We start from the raw sequence: 20,194 nt of genomic DNA, 5'->3' as shown, positions 1-20,194 counted from the left end.
GGGGGCCTACAGTGGGATCCATTCACATTTGTTTTGATGGAGAATCCCTTGCCTAAGCAACACCCGTCCCCCCGTCCAAAAAAAGAACCCCATAAATAAGAGATGAAATAAAGCCAGCAGTAAACAAAAGTTCATGTATTGGTTCATACAACTTGAAAACACAAGGGTAAAACTTGCTCTAGACAACAAGGTGTCTACACAGGTTGAGCCAGACATTCAAACAATGTCATCAGATCTGTGTTTTTCTCTTAACCTACCACTTGGCTCTGTTTTTCTCTGCACAGGCTTCATTCTTACCCAGACTTTGCCCACATAGCAGCAGCAAGACTTGAAGAAGCTTTATTTATTCCTTTATTTATTCCTTCATCAGCATTCCCAGGAAAAAAAAAAGAATGTCTTGTCACCAAAATCTCAGGAGTTGGAAATTCTAATGGGGCTGACTTGGGTGGTGTGTCAAAGGCAAGGAATAGTCAGGTGCTAGATCTGCCTTTTGGTTCCACTAGATCCTGGGGGACAGGCTGACCTTGGCTAAATCACATGGATTGGGTGTGCAGGTCCCAAAAGAAAATAAAGGAAGGGGGAATGGATGCAGAGAAGGTAAAAAAAAAAAAAAAAGAAAACAAAAAAACAATAGGATATCATGTCTTCTCCTTTCTCACTGGGCGACCCAGGACTAGGTGTGCAAGAGCACATCTCTGACATCTCTGTACTCCCTTTCTTCAAAGTGATGATAATGATGGTGGTGCTAACTTCTCAGGATTGATCCAGGGAATAAATAAAACAACAAGAAGTAGAAAACACCACGGTGCTAAGCACAGAATTGCCACCCAATGAATTTGGCCAAATCTGATTATTAGCTGGTCCCACTTGTCAGATCAAAGATTGTTAGAGCCAGAGGGCACCCTGGAGATCATCTAGTTCAAACCCCACCACTCCCTCCTATAACTTTAGATCCAGAGGAAACAAGTGAGTTGAAACAGCTTGCCCCAACTTACATTGTTAGTAGGGTTCAGGATAACAGCACCAGTGGCCGGGCACCTGGGATTTCAAATGAGGCTTTTCTTCCATAGGCTGCTGCCTTTTTGCATGATAGTCTTCCTTTCTCAACTTAAAGTGAAAGCAGGGTGCCTGTGTGGCTCAGTCAGTGAAGTGTCTGACTCTTGATTTGGGCTCAAGTTGTGATCTCAAGGTCAGGAGATCCAGCCCCTCACAGGGCTCTGTGTTGAGCATGGAGCATGCGTAGGATTCTCTCTCTCCCTCTCTCTCTGCCTTTCTCCTGCTCATGTACCCTCTCTCTCTCTCAAAATAAATAAACTTTTTTTAAAAAAGACAATGCACCATTCACTTTTATAAGATCGCATGTATAATTGCCACCAAAAAAATTACTGGTAGGTTGATTAAACATGTACTTTAAAAAAATTAGACAAAATCTATAAGAGTTTCCACATGAAGGACGTACCTTGGAATTTCTCCATCAGAAAATATACTCTTCCGTTTTATAGACATCGGAACAGCATTAATTTTGTATTTTGGCAGCTTCTTGGAGATTTTGAGATACACTTTCATATGATAAAAAAANCCAGGGGTGTATAGATGTGGGTAGAAGGGAGGGCATCAGTGTCGGGGAGGAGGGGTGGGAGTGTGGGGAAGTGAAAAGGCCTGAAACCTAACTGGTGACCCCCCTTGCCACCCTTACCGCATATTGATAAGCCCATGGGAGAACACTGGAATGCGCTGAGGAGTTAGTTCTTGGTAGTTGTGATTTTCCTTGATGTTGCCCCATGTTGCCATTAGTCAGTAATTGTGTAGGAATAAGATTGTAGCACATTAGTCCATTCTGTCACTGGAATTGTATTTGTAAAGTGTTTTTAGATATCATTGTATTTGTATTATGTTAAAAACAACCTTCTAAAGTTATGATTATAGATGGATAAGCAGAAGATTCAGAATTTTTAGTATTTCATTAAGATTGCTGTCACACAGCCAGAATGCAAATTCATGAATATCTTATTTCCTGCCCAGAATGCTATAGTCCTTGCGTTCCATTTGTTTTCTTATGATTATTGAGAACATATTCTACATCTGATGTTGGTGAGGTTTCAAAGTTGTTCAGTTCCCGCTCATGCTGTTTATTTCTAGAAAGACCATTTGGGGGAAAATTTATCTTGAGCACTAGGTGAAAAGCTCTGCTTTGGTCTTTACCGTCAGGATGATATTTTGTGTGCGCTATACATCTCTCTGTGTCACTTGACAGTCAGTGGAGGAGACCTCATTTGGCTTCCTGGCTATGGATCATTATGGTCACATGCCCTGCTGACATGAAAGAGAAACTGAGACCTCTTTTCCTTCGTCTACAGGACTGTCCCTGCAAGCAAAACAGCACGCAGAAAAAGCCAAAGAAATCCTCACCAGCTCCATCGCGCCTCCCTATAATGACAATACAGATGTTTTCAGGTGTTCGATTGAGCTGTTCCATACCTTGGGGAGAGCCTTACTCTCCCTTCAGAAGTATCCTTTTGATTCTAATCTTTACACCTAGAAATGCCATTCATAATGCCTACATTTAATTTTTCGAGGCCAAATCAAAAGCTGACAGGTGACTTGGGAAGGGTGATGGAAGTTTAAGAGCCAAGGATCTCCCAAGAACTGGGGTTCCGGAATCTAGAACCATTTGTGACATTTCCTGAACACAACGCAGGTTTAACGAAGCTTCAGAGAATTTGACAAAGGCAGAGAGACTTGCAAAGGAGCTGCTGCAGTGTGGAAGGATCATAAAGGAGGAATGGATAGAAATTCAAGCACGGATCAAATTGTCATTTGCACAGTAAGTTGCCATTTTAGGGTGTTTTGAATACATGATGCTGGAGATTCTGGCAGAGAACCTGTGGGCTTTCAGGCGGAAGGAGTTTCTCCCATGATGCTGTGTCCATGGCTTCTCTGTGGCCGTGGTCCAGAAGCAAAAGAGGTCCATGGTCATATCAGAGTGGCCACAACCAAGGGACAAACATCAGTGATGCAATTACACACACACACACACACACACACACACACACACACACACACGATGCATTTATGGGGGATACAATTATACATCCCCCCCTGGGTCCTTGAGTTCTGATGCCACTCCCTTGACTTTCTATTTCTTGCCTTCTCTCCTGGACCCCCTCCTCTGTATTTAAATCACCATATATTTCATGCACAGAGAGGAAGAAGATATTTGTAATATACATAACTGGCAAAGGGCTCATATCTAGGAATCTGTAAAAAAAAAAAACTCCTGTATATCAATAAAACAAAGACAGACAACAGACTAGAAAAGCAGGCAAGAGACCTCACACACACACACACAGATGCCCGCATGGCTTATAAACCTTCTAAATGTTCCATCTCATCATTCATCAGGGAAATGAAAATTAAAATCATAAGATGCGCCTACATCTCTACTAGAATGACTAATTTTTTTCTTTAAGGACCGATAATATCGTGTTGGTAAGGATGTCCTGCTCTTCTATGCTTTCTCATACGTTGGAGTTTAGAATGTATTTGGTGTGAGTACTTTAGAAAACTGTTTGGCTTCCTCTTCTAAATTGGAATGTTTGCCCACTCAATAACACAGCAGTATCACTCCAGAATATAACAGAAATGCACGTATATGCTCATCAAAAGAAATGGCCAAGAATGTCCAAAACTACATTATTTGTAATAGCCAAGAATTGGAAACAACCCAACTGTTCATCAAAAGTACAATACATAGGGGCGCCTCGGTGGCTCAATCGGTTAAGCGTCCGACTTCGGCTCAGGTCATGATCTCGCAGTTTGTGAGCTCAAGCCCTGCACCAGGCTCTGTGCTGACAGCTTGGAGCCTGGAGCCTGCTTTAGATTCTGTGTCTCCCTCTCTCCCTCCCACTACCCGCTCATGCTCTGTCTCTCCTCCTCTCTCTTTCTCAAAAACAAATAAACATTAAAACAAAAATGTTTTAAAAGTACAATAGATAAAATTGTGCTCTGTTCATACAAAGAAAATGGCCCAATTACTCCTTTGCCTAACATCATGGTTGGCTTTCACAAGCATAATGCTTAATGAAAGAAACCAGACCCAAAGGAATCCATTTATGTAATGAGAAGAGGAAGGGAGTAATGACTGGGAGTGCCTGCCAGTCCAGAATTTCTTCCTGTCTAGAAGTAGATATTCTATCTTGCATTGTAAGACATGAAATAAGCAAATCAGAGGTCCAAGATATGATATTTAATGTTACTAGAACTTAATGTTGATCGGTGTTGCTACAAAAGAGGGTAAGTTCTCCGCCAGAATCCAGCACCTCCTGTCAAAATTCTTTCCAAATCAGTAGTACCAAATCTTGCCGGCAGATGGCGCGCCTTGTACACATCTGTGCTGAAAGCCCAACAAGAATTAGAGTCGGTGTTCCCAGCTGTCCTACAAAGTTACTTTGTGTTCAGCTGAGTGGTTTGAAACTTTGCCACTTCTTTACGTCCTGGTTCTTCACAGTGACATAATCACTGGAACTTGCACGTTTAAACTGCGTGGTTTTCATTTGATCACTGCTTTGTTTCCTCATTGGATTATGAATATTTTGCCCAAACGGGTCTGCTTTAGAAATTTGCGAGGCTTTGCCCTTTGTACATTTCCATAGCTACATTCACAACCACAGAGGCCTTTTCTATTACAAGGTCTTGGTGGTCCAAGGCCAGGATAATTTCTCAGACAGTTCTCGCGGGATGTTTGTGCCTCATAAAAGGGTATCTTTCATGCATCTCTTCCTCCTCCTGCCTCGCCTTTTATGGTGCCCATCAGGCCAGGCCCGTTCTTTTCTCCTTGGGCTGACAGATAAATGCTGCAGGGTGACTCATGCTCCCCGCCTTCTCTCCCTCAATGGGGGCTGAAGCTTTCCCTTCTACCTGCCCTCCTCTGTTCCAGAACTACTTCATTCACTAACTTTTTGTTAATTTTGGAGAGTGAATCCAAATCATGCTCTTTTGTGCAGATTTGTTTTTCTAAGCATGATAAAGAAACTCACGAGTGAACACGGGCAAACTCTTCCCCCATGTTAAGAATTATTTTCTATGCCAGTTACTGCTACATCAGAACGTGTGACCTGTCCAGGCTTTCCCCAGGGTGTACGACATGTCATCTTTGGAGTCTTCTTTGCAGCACATGGCCTGGCATTGCTGTGCTGAACGGGCTGTCAGGTGCCCCACGACTGATAACTAGGGCATCAACAGGACATCTTGGGTATCTCTAAGGAATGAGATGTGATGTAGTCAATAGGGTGGGATTTATTTTTTTTTAAGTTTTTTAAAGTTTTTGTGTATTTATTTTTAGAGAGACAGAGACAGTGTGAGTGGGGAGGGCCAGAGAGAGAGGGAGAGAGAGACTCCCCAAGCAGGCTCCACACTATCAGCGCAGAGCCCAGTGTGGGGCAGGAACCCATGAACCACGAGATCATGACCTGAGCCCAAATCAAGAGTCAGACGACTTAACTGACTGAAACCCCCAGGTGCCCCCAGTGTGGGCTTTAGAGTCAGGTAGCCCCACGTTCATATCAGTATCCACTCAACCCTCCGAGCTATAGGACTGGTGGGCAAGTCCCCCCCACCCCTCTCCTGTTAAGGTGGGAATGATCAGACCACCAAGGTTTGCTGGGATGATAATACAGACCCCACATTAAGGCATCTGGATACTTGATAGACTCTTTTTTTAGATTTTTTTAAAAATGTTATTAAAATTTTTTTAATGTTTATTTACTTTTGAGAGAGAGAGAGAGACAGAGCATGAGTGGGGGAGGAGCAGAGAGAGAGAATCTGAAGCAGGCTCCAGGCTCTGAGCTGTCAGCACAGAGCTCAACACGGGGCTCAAACCCATGAGCTACCAGATCATGACCTGAGCCAAAGTCGGACACTTAACCGACTGAGCCACACAGGCGCCCCTAAGATACTATTTTTTTAAGTAATCTCCGCACCTGATGTGGGGCTTGTACTCATGATCCCAAGATCAAGAGTTGCATGTTCTATAGGCTGAGCCAGAATGGTGCCCTGGTTGACCCTTCTGAAAAGGGTCTGTCCCTTTTTAAGTGGCTGTCCGATTGAACATTTCTGTCTCTGCAGTCTCATCCTGGAAATGATTTGATTTTAAAGCATGTGCTTCTTTCGTAGATTAAGATTTCGTGCTTCAAGACTGCCCCCAGCCTGCAATATTCTTTCTATATTTTATCTTGTGACTTTGGAAGGCCAAGGGCTCTTTGTCTTTGCTTTTGTAAACCACCTAAGCTAAACTGAAGATAGTCTTATGCTTTTAATTTTAAACTTGACTTTGTCTCTTTGCCTTCCTTCTTCTTCATCCATCATAGTCATGAGATTTGGAAAGCAAGTCTAACATAAGTTTTCCCAAGAGGAAAGGAAATGAGGAAGGGTCCTCCCTTAGGCAGTGCTTCCCGGGAAGGGATAGAAGGTAGTGGAGAAAATGCTGGCTCGTGGGGCGGCGTCTGGATCTACCTGCCACTTCACTGGGACGCTGGAATTCCATTTAGTTCCATATGCTTTCCCATAAGGCATCCCCAGTGACTTTTATTGAGAATTTGTGAAAATTCGGTAATAGCCCTTACTTTCTTGCTTTTATATCCTCTGATGCTCAACTCGGTAATCTCCAAATCTGTTGCTTTCAGAACTCAACTTTTTTTTTTTTTTTTTTTAAATTAATCCATGACCTGGAGGTCCTTGGTGTCTAAGCTGTACGTCTACAGATGTGTTTCTTTAAAGAATCACCTTCTCGGGGCACCTGGGTGGCGCAGTCGGTTATCCAACTTCGGCTCAGGTCATGATCTCACAGTTCATGAGCTCAAGCCCCACACCCGGCTCTGTGCTGACAGCTCAGAGCCTGGAGCCTGCTTCAGATTCTGTGTCTCCCTCTCTCTCTGCCCCTCCCCACTCACACTCTGTCTCTCTCTCTCTCCTCTCTCTGTCTTTTGGAAATAAAATAAACATTAAAAATTTTTTTAAAAATCACCTTCTCTACATTTATTTTCTGGACATAAAAGCTCTGACGAGTGCTCGTGTGTTCAAAGCCCTGCTCCTTCCTTTCCTTCCCCGGGAAAGGTCCTGCTCTTCTCCAGAGGACAGATTTCTCCTGCAGCTCCTCCGTGGCATGCTATTCGCCTGGCATGCCTTGCACTTGTTTAACAAAGAAGGAAATCGTTCACTCTTTTTTTCTGGTGCTCTTCTCCATCCTATATTCCTTTGATTAAAGAGAAGCTCTGGAGCACCATTAAGCGACTGGCTTAGGCTCAGGTCATGATCTCATGGTTCACGAGTGCAAGCCCCGCGTCGGGCTCTGTGCTGGCAGCTTGGAGCCTGGAGCCTGCTTTGGATTCTGTGTCTCCCTCTCTCTCTGCCCCTCCCTCACTCATGCTCTGTCTCTCTCTTTCTCAAAAATAAACAAACATTAAAAATTTTTAAAAAAAGAAATGCTCTGACCTTACACAAAATCTGATTTTTGAAAAATCAGGGTTTTTTTTTTAACATGGAGAAGCAGAAAACCACACAGAACAGAATACTACCTTCATGTACTTGATCTGCTATTTCTTGAATCCCCTACCGCTTTAAATTTCAGAGTCCCATATTTTTGTCTTTCCCTTTCTAACTCTGTATCCTTAACAACTATAAATAACACTGATGATTTTAAACAACCACACCAGCCCCCTAATGCTTGAGCACCTTCTGTGCCAGGCTCTAACAAAGTGCCCAAGTCCTAGGTGCTGGGCGTACTCAGTAGTCACATTCTCTAGTGAACCAACTGGGCCTGAGAGAGGGGAGGTCATTTCCCAGGCTCACACAGCTGGGGACGGCAGAGCGGAGCCAGGTCTACCAAAGCCTGGTGTCAGGGCTCTTCACCATGGCACAGATCATGTTCCCGAGTACAGAATGGAGACCCGACAGAATGCTCTGCCGAGCAAAACCTTTGCCGTGTGTGCCAGAGGGTAGGGGGGGGATCCACAGGAAAGCCTTTTCTCCGTGGACCCTGGAAAATCCCACTTGGCCTCTTGCAGGATTGATTTGTCCTCAGATTTTGCTTATCAGCAATATTCCCACCAAGCCGTTGCTTTCACTATTGCTCCATATTGTTGCTAAATATCACAGCTTTTTATAAAAAAAAAAAAAAAGTTTGAGAGAGAGAGAAGGAACACGCAAGAGCAGGAGTGAGGCAGAGAGAGAATCCCAAGTAGGCTCAATGTATCAGCACAGAGCCCCTTGCAGGGTTTGATCTCATGAACAGTGAGATCATGACCTGAGCCAAAATCAAGAGTCAGATGTTTAACCGACAGAGCCACCCAGGTGCCCCAAATTCCAGAGCTTTTAAAAGGAAACTCTCTGTTGTCTTTGTAATACCAAAGAGATTGCATTTGTTTACTGCCTGTTAAAACAAGTCTCCAACCCTGTGAGATCTTCCGAGGCTCATCTGAAATGAGATAGTGTCTCCTCACGTGCTCTGTAGAATTACTGTGGATGTATTTTCATTCAATAAAATATGTTGTGGTTGAAGTTGTGGCCCTGCCAAATTAACATACTGCCACATTCTGTTGTTCGAAACTCTCTATCTTTTCATCTGTCTGGTGTTTCCTAAAGCTGCCTAAACATATTATGGGCCTGCTAGACAATAAATCCGCAACGCATTCCCGGCAGGCAGATAGGAACGGAAAAGAGAAAATGTTGCCATCCCAAACATTACACACGAGCAAATGCAGACAGACAAGATTACCTGAAACTGACCGATGCTTTCAGTGATTTGGCGATGGAGGTGAGGCTATCATTTAGGTCTTTCCTGATAGAGCACCCCCGTCCACTCCTTTTTTGTTAACTATATTGTGAAGCCAAAGTAATTGTAGTTTCTGGAGCCCAATGAGCTCATGAAGGCTTGTCATCGTGGGGCACATGACCTTGATAAGCGTCCATTTGTGGAGGTTGTATGAGCTCCAGGACCCTGGAACTGAGCGCCAGCAGCAAAACTCTAAGGGGCAAAACTCCCAAGGGTTGGAACGGGCTCCATTCTTTGCAAGCACTAAACAAAAGCAGGTTGCCTCTGTTCATCATTTTAACAGGATAAAAGTATAAATATTGTTATGCAGATACTTACCTACACACTAACCAACCTCACAGAATAGGACATTTCAGATACATGGAGGCCTGTTCTGTGTTCTTCCGAATCCTGTTTTCTTCCCCCCATGTTACAGGCAATTGTTAGGCTTCATTTAGTGCCTTTCATTCTTCTGAAAGCATGTATAACCAGGAAAATATACAGTATTATTTCTCATTTTTATTTTTCATTTTATTTTTTTAAATGTTTATTTATTTATTTTGAGAGGAAGAGAGAGAGAATGAGCAGGGGAGGGGCAGAGAGAAAGGGAGAGAGAATCCCAGGCAGGCTCTGCACTGTCATCATGGAACCGACGGGGGGCTCACATTCACAAACTGTGAGATCATGACCTGAGCTGAAGCCAAGAGTCCAATGCTGAACCAACTGAGCCACCCAGGTGCCCCTTGGTTTTAAAACTTTGTATGTATATTTCCTTCTGTAGTTTGCTTTTCCCGCCGATTACGTTTGTATTTTGTGTTTTTGAGATGTACCCACGTCAGCTGGTACATATACCTCTTGTCTCTTCATTTTAAACTCACATATTGTGTTTTATCCAACCGACTTTCCCCTAACTCAATCATCAATGCTCACGAGAGTGAACATGTAAATCAGTGGGATGAAATTCCAATTTTTCCACTGCATAAACACAATCTACCTCATCAGTCTTGTACATGCTCTCTTTGGGCACGCGTTCAAGGTTATCTCAGAGGTCTGTGCCCTGGAATAGAATTGTTTACTTGACAAATATCCACGTCCTCAACTTTACCAGGTTTGCCAAACACCAACTTTTTTTTTTAAGTTTATTCAATTATTTTGAGACAGAGAGAGAGAGCACTATTGCACAAAGAGGAGGGGCAGAGAGAGAGAGAGAGAGAGGGAATCTCATGAACCACGAGATCATGACCTGAGCTGAAGTCAAGAGTTGGATGCTTAATCAACTGAGCCACCCAGACACCCCCCTCCGCAAAATGCCAACTTCTATTCTCACCAGTAGGACATGGAAAGTCCCATTACTCCATATCCTTGCCAACACTTGATACAGTCGGACTTTTTATATGTGCCAATCATATGGTTTCTTTGATTGCATTTCCCTAAGAGTGAGGCTGAACAGCTTTTCATATGTATGCTAGACATTTGGAATTCCTGTTCTGTGAATTGTCTGTTCATGTCTTTTGCTCATTTTTTAATTGGGCCATTTGGTTTTTTTTATTAATTTTTAGACATTCTTCATATTTCTGACAACTAATTATTTGCTACTTACGTATATTGTGTGTCATTTAGGCTTTTCGCTTTCTTTAATGCTGACTTTTAATACACAGGGGGTTTTATGTGTAAGGTGACTAAAGTTGCCCGTCTTTTCTGTTCTGATTTATGGTTTTTGTCTTGTTTTTAAAAAGTCCCTCCTTACAGGGGCACCTGGGTGGCTCAGTTGGTTGAACATCCAGCTCTTGACTTCAGCTCAGGTCTTGATCTGTGGGTCATGAGTTCAGGTCCTGCACTGGGCTCCATGCTTGGTGTGAAGCTCACGTTAAAAAAAAAAAACAAAAACCCTTCCTACCCAAAATTGTGGAATTATTTATTCTTGTATATTTTTTCCTGAAACATATCAAAATTTTGTTTTTTAAATTTAGCCCTCTAACCCACTTAGAACTTTTGTGTACTTAGTATGAGGGATCTAATTTTTCGCCCCTGTGGATGACCTAAGTGAGGAGGTAAGTCATTTTAGCTGCAAGAGAAAGAAAGACTCAAGGTCTAAAGAATTCAGTAGTTTGAAATTTGAGGCCGATAATAGGCTGACAAAAATCTTTTCAATTTAGAGCATTCAGAAATGGCAACAGATCACCATCAAGTATGGATGCCTTGTGTGTGGCTGTGGCCCTTCGGGGCCAGCACCCTGCTATGTTCAGCTTGCTGATTGTCATGGGATTCGTGAGCTCTGCTTTCATTGGGACATTCTTGTATCAGAGCCAAAACTATGGCCAGTGAAGGTCATGTGTTTGTTCCTGCTGAATTTGCCTGCTTCCGGCAGATATTCAAATTAAATTTCCAGGCAGGGAGGTAATAGAAAGCTGGACNTGTTTTTATTTATTTCTGAGAGAGAGAGACACATGAGCAGGGGAGGGTCAGAGAGAGAGGGAGACACAGAATCTGAAGCAGGCTCCAAGCTCTGAGCTAGCTGTCACCACAGAGCCTGATGCGGGGCTTGAACCCACAGACCATGAGATCATAACCTGAGCCGAAGTTGGACACCCAACTGACTGAGCCACCCAGGCATCCCGACCCAGGGTTCTTCTCTTAGGGGATCTGAGGGAAGGAAAATCTCCGGGCCTGGAAATGGCCAGTAGGGGTTCCTTATAGGTTTGCAAGGGCTACCATTAACCAAGTACCACCCACTAGGTGATGTGAACCACAGAAAGTTCTCTCACAGTGTTGGAGGCTGGAATTCTGAGATAAAAATATTGGCAATGTGGGTTCCTTCTAGGGGCTGTGAGGAAGAATCTGTTCTGGACCTCTCTCACAGCTTCTGGTAGGTTCCTGGCAATCTCTGGTGTTCCTTGACTTATAGATGCATCACCCCAATCTTGTCTTCATCTTCCCATGGCCTGTCCCCCGTCTATGTGTCGTTGTGTCCAATTCCTCCTTTTTGTAAGGATACCAGTCATATTGCATTAAGGGTCCACCTACTCTAGTATGACATTTTATTTTTAAAATTTTTAAAAATTTTTTTAATAGTTTTTTGTCAAGTTGGATTCCATATAACACCCAGTGCTCATCCCCACAAGTGCCCTCCTCCATGCCCANATATGTCATTTGCAACTATCTTTTCCCATTCCATCAGTTTTATGGATTGTTTCCTTTGCCGTGCAGAAGCTTTTAATCTTGATGAGGTCCTAATAGTTCATTTTTGCTCTTGCTTCTTTTGCTTTTGGGGATGTGTCAAGTAAATTGCTGCAGTGGAGGTCAAANACTATATTTATTCTTCCAATCCATGAGCTTGGAATGTTTTTCCATTTCTTTGTGTCTTCTTCAATTGCCTTCAATAAGTTTTCTATTTTTCATCATACAGATCTCTTGTATCCCTGGTTAGGTTTATTCCTAAGTATTTTATGGTGTTTTGTGCAATTGTGAATGGGATCATCCGTTTTTTTACNTCTCTTCCCTGATTTTTACTATTTCTCTTCTTCTACTGGGTTTCGGGTGCTCTTGTTGCTCTGCCTCTAGTTCCTTTAGGTGAGCTGTTAGATTTTGCACTTGCGCTTTTTCTAATTTCTTGAAATAGGCCTGGATTGCAGTGTACTTTCCTCTTAGGACTGCATTTGCCCCGNTCCAGTTTGTCTGATATAAATATAGCTACTCCGGCTTTCTTTTGACTTCCTGTAGCATGATATATATTTCTCCTCCCCCTTACTTTCAATCTGAAGGTAACTTCCAGTCTAAAATGCGTTTCTTGTAGACATCAAATAGATGGATTTTGTTTTTTAANCTTTCAATTTTTGTTTATTTGGAAAGACTTTTATCTCTCCTTCTATTCTGAATAACAGGCTTGCTGGCTAGAGGATTCTTGGCTGCATATTTTTTCTATTCATCACTTTGAAGGTCTCCTACCATTCTTTCTGGCCTGCCAAGTTTCATTAGATAGGTCTTTGCCACTCTGATAGGTTTCCCTTTGTGTTAGGGCCCTTTTCTCCCTAGCTGCTTTCAAAATTCTTTCTCCTTATATTTTGCCAGTTTCACTATGATATGTCATGCAGAAGATCGATTCAAGTTACATCTGAGGGGAGTTTTCTTTGCCTCTTGAATTTCAACTTAAATTTTTTTTAATGTTTTATTTATTTCTAGGAGAGACAGAGAGAGACAGCGTGAGCAGGGGAGGGTCAGAGAGAGAGGGAGTCACAGACTCTGAAACAGGCTCCAGGCTCTGAGCTGGCAGTCAGCACAGAGCCCGACGTGGGGCTCGAACCCACGAACCACGAGATCATGACCTAAGCGAAAGTCGGACGCCTAACCAACTAAGCCACCCAGGCACCCCTTGAATTTCAACTTCTACTTCCTTCCCCTGTTGGGGAAGTTCTCTGCTATAATTTGTTCCAGGACTCCTTCAGCACCTTTCCCTTTCTCTTCCTCTTCTGGAATTCCTATGTTATGGATATTGTTCCGTTTGATTGTATCACTGAGCTCTCAAACTCTTCTTTCATGTTCCTGGATCAGTTTATCTCTCTTTTTCTCAGTTTCTTCTTTTTCTATAATAGTGTCTTTTAAATCACTTATTCTCCTTTCTGCCTCTTCAATCCGTGCATTGGACGCCACCAGTTTATTATGTATCTCATTTTTTAATTCACCATAACTATTTTTAAGCTCCACATTGTTTGTAGCCATAGTTTCCCTGATGTCCTCCATGCTTTTTTCAAGCCCGGTGATTAATTTTATGATTATTGTTCTAAATTCTTGTTCAGTTATGTTGCTTATATCTGTTTGAAGCAGTTCTCTAGCTGTCCTTTCTTCCTGGAATTTCTTTGGCGGAGAGTTCTTCCGTTTCATCATTTTGGTTAACTTTCTATCTCTTGTTAATTTTAAAAGCTTGTGGTACACTCAGCCCCTGTGAGTTCTGCTGTATTAGAGAGGGCTCTCTGACTGTTCAGGGCCTGTCTGTTCAGGCAATGTTCTTTGGATGGTGTCTCTTGGTTCTCTTGTTGAGCATTTGGTTATGTTGTTTCCCTACTGGTAGTGGTATTTGGGACTCTCCACCAAACTACACTTTGGCTTGTTTCTTGAGGTAGTCCTGGAAAAAGAAAACAGACAACCACAGAGGGAACACAGGTACACAAACGCACAGACGAAACCAATAAACATGCAAACTCAGGCTCAGGTAAAAACAGCAACAACAAGAAGAAAACAGCTGTCTGGAGGGGATGGGAGTGGTTTGGTGTAGGCAGGTCTTGTCTCCACTGTGTCAGCTGGCTTCCCTGAGGCCCTGCCTTGGTGGTTGTGGGGAGAAGAATGGCGGCGCCCCAGTCCCTTCTCAACCAAGCGTTGCAAATCACTTCTTCGGTCCAATCTCCCTGTGCTGAGGATGTAGCCAAGGTGGGCTGAGTTCTATGCCCCACACCCTGCCTCGTTTCCAGGTGCCAGTCCACGGGCTTTGTTATACCGCCCTGAATGGTCCCACTGGTCGCTGCTTCCCTGTTCCCGGGAGTTGAGTGAGGGGTGGGGGAAGTGTCGCAGCCTCAGATCCGCTGAGGTCAAGCAGCGATACAACCCGAGTGAGTTCAGGGAACGTAGCAACTTCAGGTCCGCAGAGTCTGCGTCGCTGCAGCGCTCCGCCGCCGCTGCTTCATCTGGCGCTGGCACTGCTTCACCGTGTTGCCACCATATGTGCGCTGCCACCGCAGCTTTAGCAGGCCACTGTCGCGCACGCCGCCGCAGCTTCACCTGGCGCCGCTGCCATGGATGGTGCCGGACGCGTGGCAGTTCTGGACCAGGGCACCTAGTTTAAAGTCAGCACCCCAGCCAGAGCTAAAAAACACTCTCTTTCCAGGGCGCCTGGGTGGCTTAGTCGGTTAAGCGTCCAACTTTCGCTTAGGTCATGATCTCGCGGTTCGTGGGTTCGGGCCCCGCGTCAGGCTCTGTGCTGACTGCCAGCTCAGAGCCTGGAGACGAGACTATTTCAGAGTCTGTATCTCCCTCTCTCTCTGACCCTCCCCTGCTCACGCTGTCTCTCTCTCTCTCCTAGAAATAAATAAAAATATTAAAAAAAAAAAACCACTCTCTTTCCAAGCCGAGGGTTTTTTTTTCCCCCTCTTCTCCAGGGACGGTTCTATGAGCAATCTCAGCTTTTCTTTCCTTTCCCCTGGACTCATGGCAGCTCACCACCGCTCACCGGTTAATCACTCACCGCAGATGCACGCAAGCTGGGTTCCCTCCCCTCCCTCCTTATCTCTGGGTCCCATCCTGCTTTTATCTTTCCCAGTTCGCACTCATGCACTTATGAGGTTTCCTTCCCAGTGTACTCTGTCTCTTTCTCTTCCCAAACTCCTGTGGCTCAGTGTCCTATGACTTCAGGCCTTCTCTGTTTGAGAGATGGGTGCAGGCGAAATGTACGGTGCTCCCTACTTCTCCGCCATCTTGCCCCCTCCCTCCTGGTCAAAAATTTTTTAATTTTTAATGTTGAGAGAGAGAGACACACACAGAGTGTGAGTGGGGGGGGGGCGCAGAGAGAGAGAGAGAGGGAGACACAGAATCAGAAGCAGGCTCCAGGCTCCCAGCTGGCAGCACAGAGCCCGACACGAGGCTCCAAGTCACGAACAGTGAGATCATGACCTAAAGTTGGACACTTAACTGAATGAGCCACCCAGGCGCCTCTCGGATGACATCTTCTTAATTTAACTAATTATATCTGCAACAACCTTAGTCCCAGGTAAAGCCACATTCTCAAGTACTGGAGGCGAGGACTTGAATATATGAATCTGGGTGAGGGGAAACAATTCAGGCCCTAATAGGTTTTTACAAGGTTTCTTTTATTCCACCTTTCATAAAATTTCAGCAACTTGCCCATCCCTTAATTAGATCCATAGTCTACAATATTCAGGCTACCAAATCAATATGAAAACATGTTCTCTTTTTGAAGATTTTTTCCCCTAAAATTTATTCTGGAATCTATGAAAATTAAGGTATGAACTATAGCATCAGATTTGTATTTGTAGGTCGTTCCTCCCTCCCTGCCTCCCTCTGCAGTTTATACTCCCTCCTTCCGTCAGGCTGCTGGCAGCCACTCTGTCAGACACTGTTTAAGGTGCTGGGATGCCAGGATGAACATGGCAGCCCTCGACCCTGCCTTCGTAGAGGCCAGCGCTAAAGGGATCGGTGCTGAGTTGCCAGGCAGTTATAAAAGAGCCCGAGAGATGTTTCCTGTGCAGGGAAGGTTCACAGTTCCACGGGAAGGCAATCAGGTGTTCACTGAGGCACCCAACCCAGCCTGGGGTGTCAGGGAACAGCAGGGGTTAAGATGAGAAAGCCAGGTACCCAAGCCACAACATTCAAGGAGGCACTCACTCTTGGGTGCCCACCCTGTGCTTGCCTACCCCGTGAGAGTGCCACCTTAAACGGTGTGTCCCAGGGGTCTCTCTGGTCCCTCTCTAGTTCTGGCTTCTGTCAGGGAAGGCTTCCTAAAGGAGGAGACTGCTAAGCTAAAACTAAAACAGGAATTAGTTAGAAAGATGAATGGAATTTTGCCAGGCAGAGATGGAAGAAAGAACCTTCTAGATAGGAGCCTAAGCAAACATGCAGAGTTGAAAGGTACACATGACACAAAGGAGGCTGGCATCAGGGAAGCCAGATGGGAAGGTTTAGATGACGCTCAAGGGTCATCTGAACTCCTCAAGTTCTGGGAAACTCAGGTTCCAGCAAAGCCACCGTCACCTCTGTGCCACCTTTGTGCACAGTTGGGTGAGTGGACAGAGCCTTTGTGAGAACTGGAGAAGGTGCCCTTTCTTCCAGGGAAATGTAGCTTTGTGTCTAAGCACACGGCTCGTCCAGGAGAGCATGGACTGGACTGAACTCCCAGTGGCCCCTCGGGCAGATGTCCATCAGAACCTGGGCACAGAGAAAGGAACGAGTAAGAGTCTGTGGGTGCAGAGCCAGTTTGAGCTCCTTACTGTTGGACCAGGACCCCAAATCCATGCCCCAGAGTGCCTGGGAGGCAGCACTCGGCTAGGGGATTGGCCTTTCTATTCTCACCCACCTTTGACACACTCTGAATTCTGCACCTCCGGGTAACTTTGGGAACTTATCCTGCTTTATATCTCACCAGCGCTCAAGCTAATTTCCTTCACCACAGCTTATTGGCTTAAAACAGTCAGCCAAAGGAAAAAGATTCTGGGTTTATCACCAATTTCTGGGTTCTTCCATGTCTGCATGCTTGCAGAGGTCATAGTAGAAAATACATTAACATATTTAAACTTAGAATGAGGCACCTGAGTGGCCCAGTCGGTTAACCATCCAACTTTGGCTGTCGTGGTCTTGTGGTTTGTGAGTTCAAGCCCCACATCGGGCTCTCTGCTGTCAGCACGAAGCCTACTGTCTCCCACTCTCTCTCTGCCCCTCTTCTGCTCATTCTCTCTCTCTCAAAATAAATAAATAAACTTTAAAACATAAACTTACAGTATGACTGGTTTACCAGAATACTCCATTAATAGTTTTATATGGCTTTTTTCTCCATGACTTTCCTGCTTTCTCATTAGGATTATACTTTTCATAAACTAAGGCATTCCCCCAGGAGACCCAGGCATTGGAGCTCATCAGGAACCATGCTTACAGCTCTGAAGGATTAGAGTGAGGCCAGTAGCTCAGTGTCCCAGGGCCAATTTATGGTCCCCCCTCGGGGATGCCCACTGCTGAGGGGTTGGATGCAGCGGGACCCACAATATTCTATGCTCTCCTAATCCTAATCCTTCAACCCTAAAAACAGATGGGTAGGATCGTCTGATGATGCGGGACCAGTTTAAAGCCAAAACACCCATCTTTTTCTGACCTGCTTTGTGCTGGTTCAAAATGACCGGCTCAAGGACGATATTAAGAGAAAAGTATTTTGATTTTTGTTTAACATTTATTACAATTATTTGTTTAAACGAAAATTACTAATTTTATGGGTACCACTGCATCTCCTCTACTTAGTTTGGCTTCAAAGTGTTCACAAACTTTTAAATTTTTTTGAAGTTTACGTATTTATTTTGAAAGACAGACGGTGTGAGCAGGGGAGGGGCAGAGAAAGGGGAGAGAGAATCCCAAACAGACTCTGTTTTGCCAGCACAGAGCCAGACTCGGGGCTCAACCCATGAAACTGTGAGTATATGACCTGAGCTGAAACCAAGTGTCAAACGCTTAACCAACTGAGCCACCCAGGTGCCCCACACAAAACGTTTTTAAATAACAGATTTATTGAGCAGTAATTAACATACCGTATGACTCACGCAATTGAAATACACAATTCAGTGGTTTTCAATATGTTAACAGAAGTTGTGCAGCCAGCACCACCATCATTTTGACTTTTTCATCCCATTAACAGTCTCTCTTACCATGTTACCCCAGCCCCTGAAAACCACTAATCTCCTTTCTCTCTGTGGATTTGCATGTTTGGGACATTTCATATGTATGGAATCTACAATGTGTGGCCTTTTGTGACATGCCTTTTTACTTTTTCTTTTCTTTTTTTCTCCTTTGCCTTTTTTAAGTGTTTATTAGTTTCAGGTATAGAATATAGTATTCAACACTATGAGTGTCACCTGGTGCTCATCGTGACAAGTGTATTCCTTAATCCCCATCACCTATTTTGCCCATCCCCCATCACCTCCCCTCTGGTAAGCACTGGTTTGTTCTCTCTAATTAAGAGTCTTTTTTTTAAGTATTAAAAAAATGTTTTAAAATAATCTCTACACCCACCTTGGGGTTCGAACTTAACAACCTCGAAACTAAGAATCACATGCTCTACCTACTGAACCAACAAGGCACCTCAAGAGTCTGTTTCCTGATTTTTCTCTCCCTCTCTCTCTTTTTTCCTGTGCTCATTTGTTTTGTTTCTTAAATTCTACATATGTGTGAAGTCATATTATGAAATTTGTCTCTGACTGACTTAGTTTGCTTAACATTTTCACTATACTCTCTAGCTCTAGCCAGGTCATTGCAAATGGCCAGATTTCATTATTTTTTATAGTTGAATAATACTCCATTGTACACTATCACTTTCATCAATCAATGGACACTTGGGCTGCTTCCATAATTTGGCTATTGTAGTTAATACTACTATACACATAGGGATTCATGTATCTCTTTGAATTAGTGTTTCATATTCTCTGGGTAAATACCCAGTAGTGTGATTGCTGGATGGTAGGGTAGTTCTATTTTTAACTTTTTGAGGAAGCTCCATACTGTTTCCCAGAGTGGCTGCACCAGTTTGCGTTCCCACTAACAGTGCACGAGGGTTTCTTTTTCTCCACATTCTCACCAACACCTGTTGTTTCTTGTGTTATTGGTTTTAGCCATTCTGACAGGTGTGAAGTGATAGCTAAATGTGGTTTTGATTTGTATTTCCCTGATGGTGAGGGATGGTGAGCATCTTTTTGTGTGTCTGTTGTCTATCTGTGTGTCTTCTTTGGAGAAATATCTTTTTATATCTTCTGCCCATTTTGTAACTGGTGGGGTGTTGAGTTTTATAAGCTCTTTATATATTTTGGATACTAATCCTTTAGTGGATATGTTATTTGCAAATATCTTCTCCAATTCCATAGGTTACCTTTTAGCTTTGTTGATTGTTTTCTTCACTATGAAGAAGTTTTTATTTTAATGCAGTCCCAATAGTTTATTTTTGCTTTTGTTTCCCTTGCCTCAGGAAACATCTCTAGAAAGAAGTTGCTTTGACTAACATCAAAGAAGTTACTGCCTATGTTTTCTTCTAGGATTTTTATGGTTTCAGATCTCACATACAGATCTTTGAACCATTTTGAATTTATTTTTGTGTAAGGTGTAAGAAAGTGGTCCAGTTTCATTTTTTGCATGTTGTGGTTCAGTTTCCCAATAACATTGGCTGAAGGATGATCTTTTTTTCCATTGGATATTCTTTCTCATTTTGTTGAAGAGTAATTGGCCATATAGTTGTGGGTTTATTTCTAGGTTTTTTATTCTCTTCCATAGATCTATGGTGTCTATTTTTGGGCCAGTACCATACTGTTTTGATTACTACAACTTTGTGATATACTTTTAAGTCTGGAATTGTGATGCCTCCAGCTTTGCTTTGCTTTTTCAAGCTTTGCTTTGGCTATTTGGGGCCTTTTGTGGTTTCATACAAATTTTAGGATAGTTTGTTCTAGTTCTGTGAAACATGCTGTTGGTATTTTGATAGGGACTGCATTAAATGTATAGATTGCTTTGGGTAGTATAAACATTTTAGCAATATTCTACCAATCCATGAACATGGAATGTCTTTCCATTTCTTTGTGTTGTCTTCAATTTCTTTCATCAGTATTTTATAGTTTTCAGAGTACAAGTCTTTCATCTCTT

At 43.5% G+C, this 20,194-nt stretch overlaps 1 protein-coding gene across 8 annotated transcripts in view; it reads left to right on the top strand.

The window, feature by feature from the left end:
- TTC23 (tetratricopeptide repeat domain 23) overlaps positions 1-20,194 on the top strand; it is a 98,234-nt gene that overhangs the window by 18,218 nt on the left and 59,822 nt on the right. For all 8 annotated transcript variants that reach the window (XM_077762371.1, XM_077762373.1, XM_077762372.1 and 5 more), the window contains 2 exons: positions 2,358-2,508; positions 2,699-2,824. In XM_077762371.1, the coding sequence (XP_077618497.1) occupies positions 2,358-2,508; positions 2,699-2,824 (277 nt within the window). The remainder of the gene's footprint in view (positions 1-2,357; positions 2,509-2,698; positions 2,825-20,194) is intronic.

Source organism: Crocuta crocuta, unplaced genomic scaffold (assembly GCF_008692635.1).
Source record: "Crocuta crocuta isolate KB4526 unplaced genomic scaffold, BGI_CrCroc_1.0 scaffold93, whole genome shotgun sequence".
Lineage (NCBI taxonomy): Eukaryota > Metazoa > Chordata > Mammalia > Carnivora > Hyaenidae > Crocuta > Crocuta crocuta.
The sequence above is the reverse complement of the archived record's forward strand: the minus strand, read 5'-3'. Positions and strand labels throughout refer to the sequence as shown.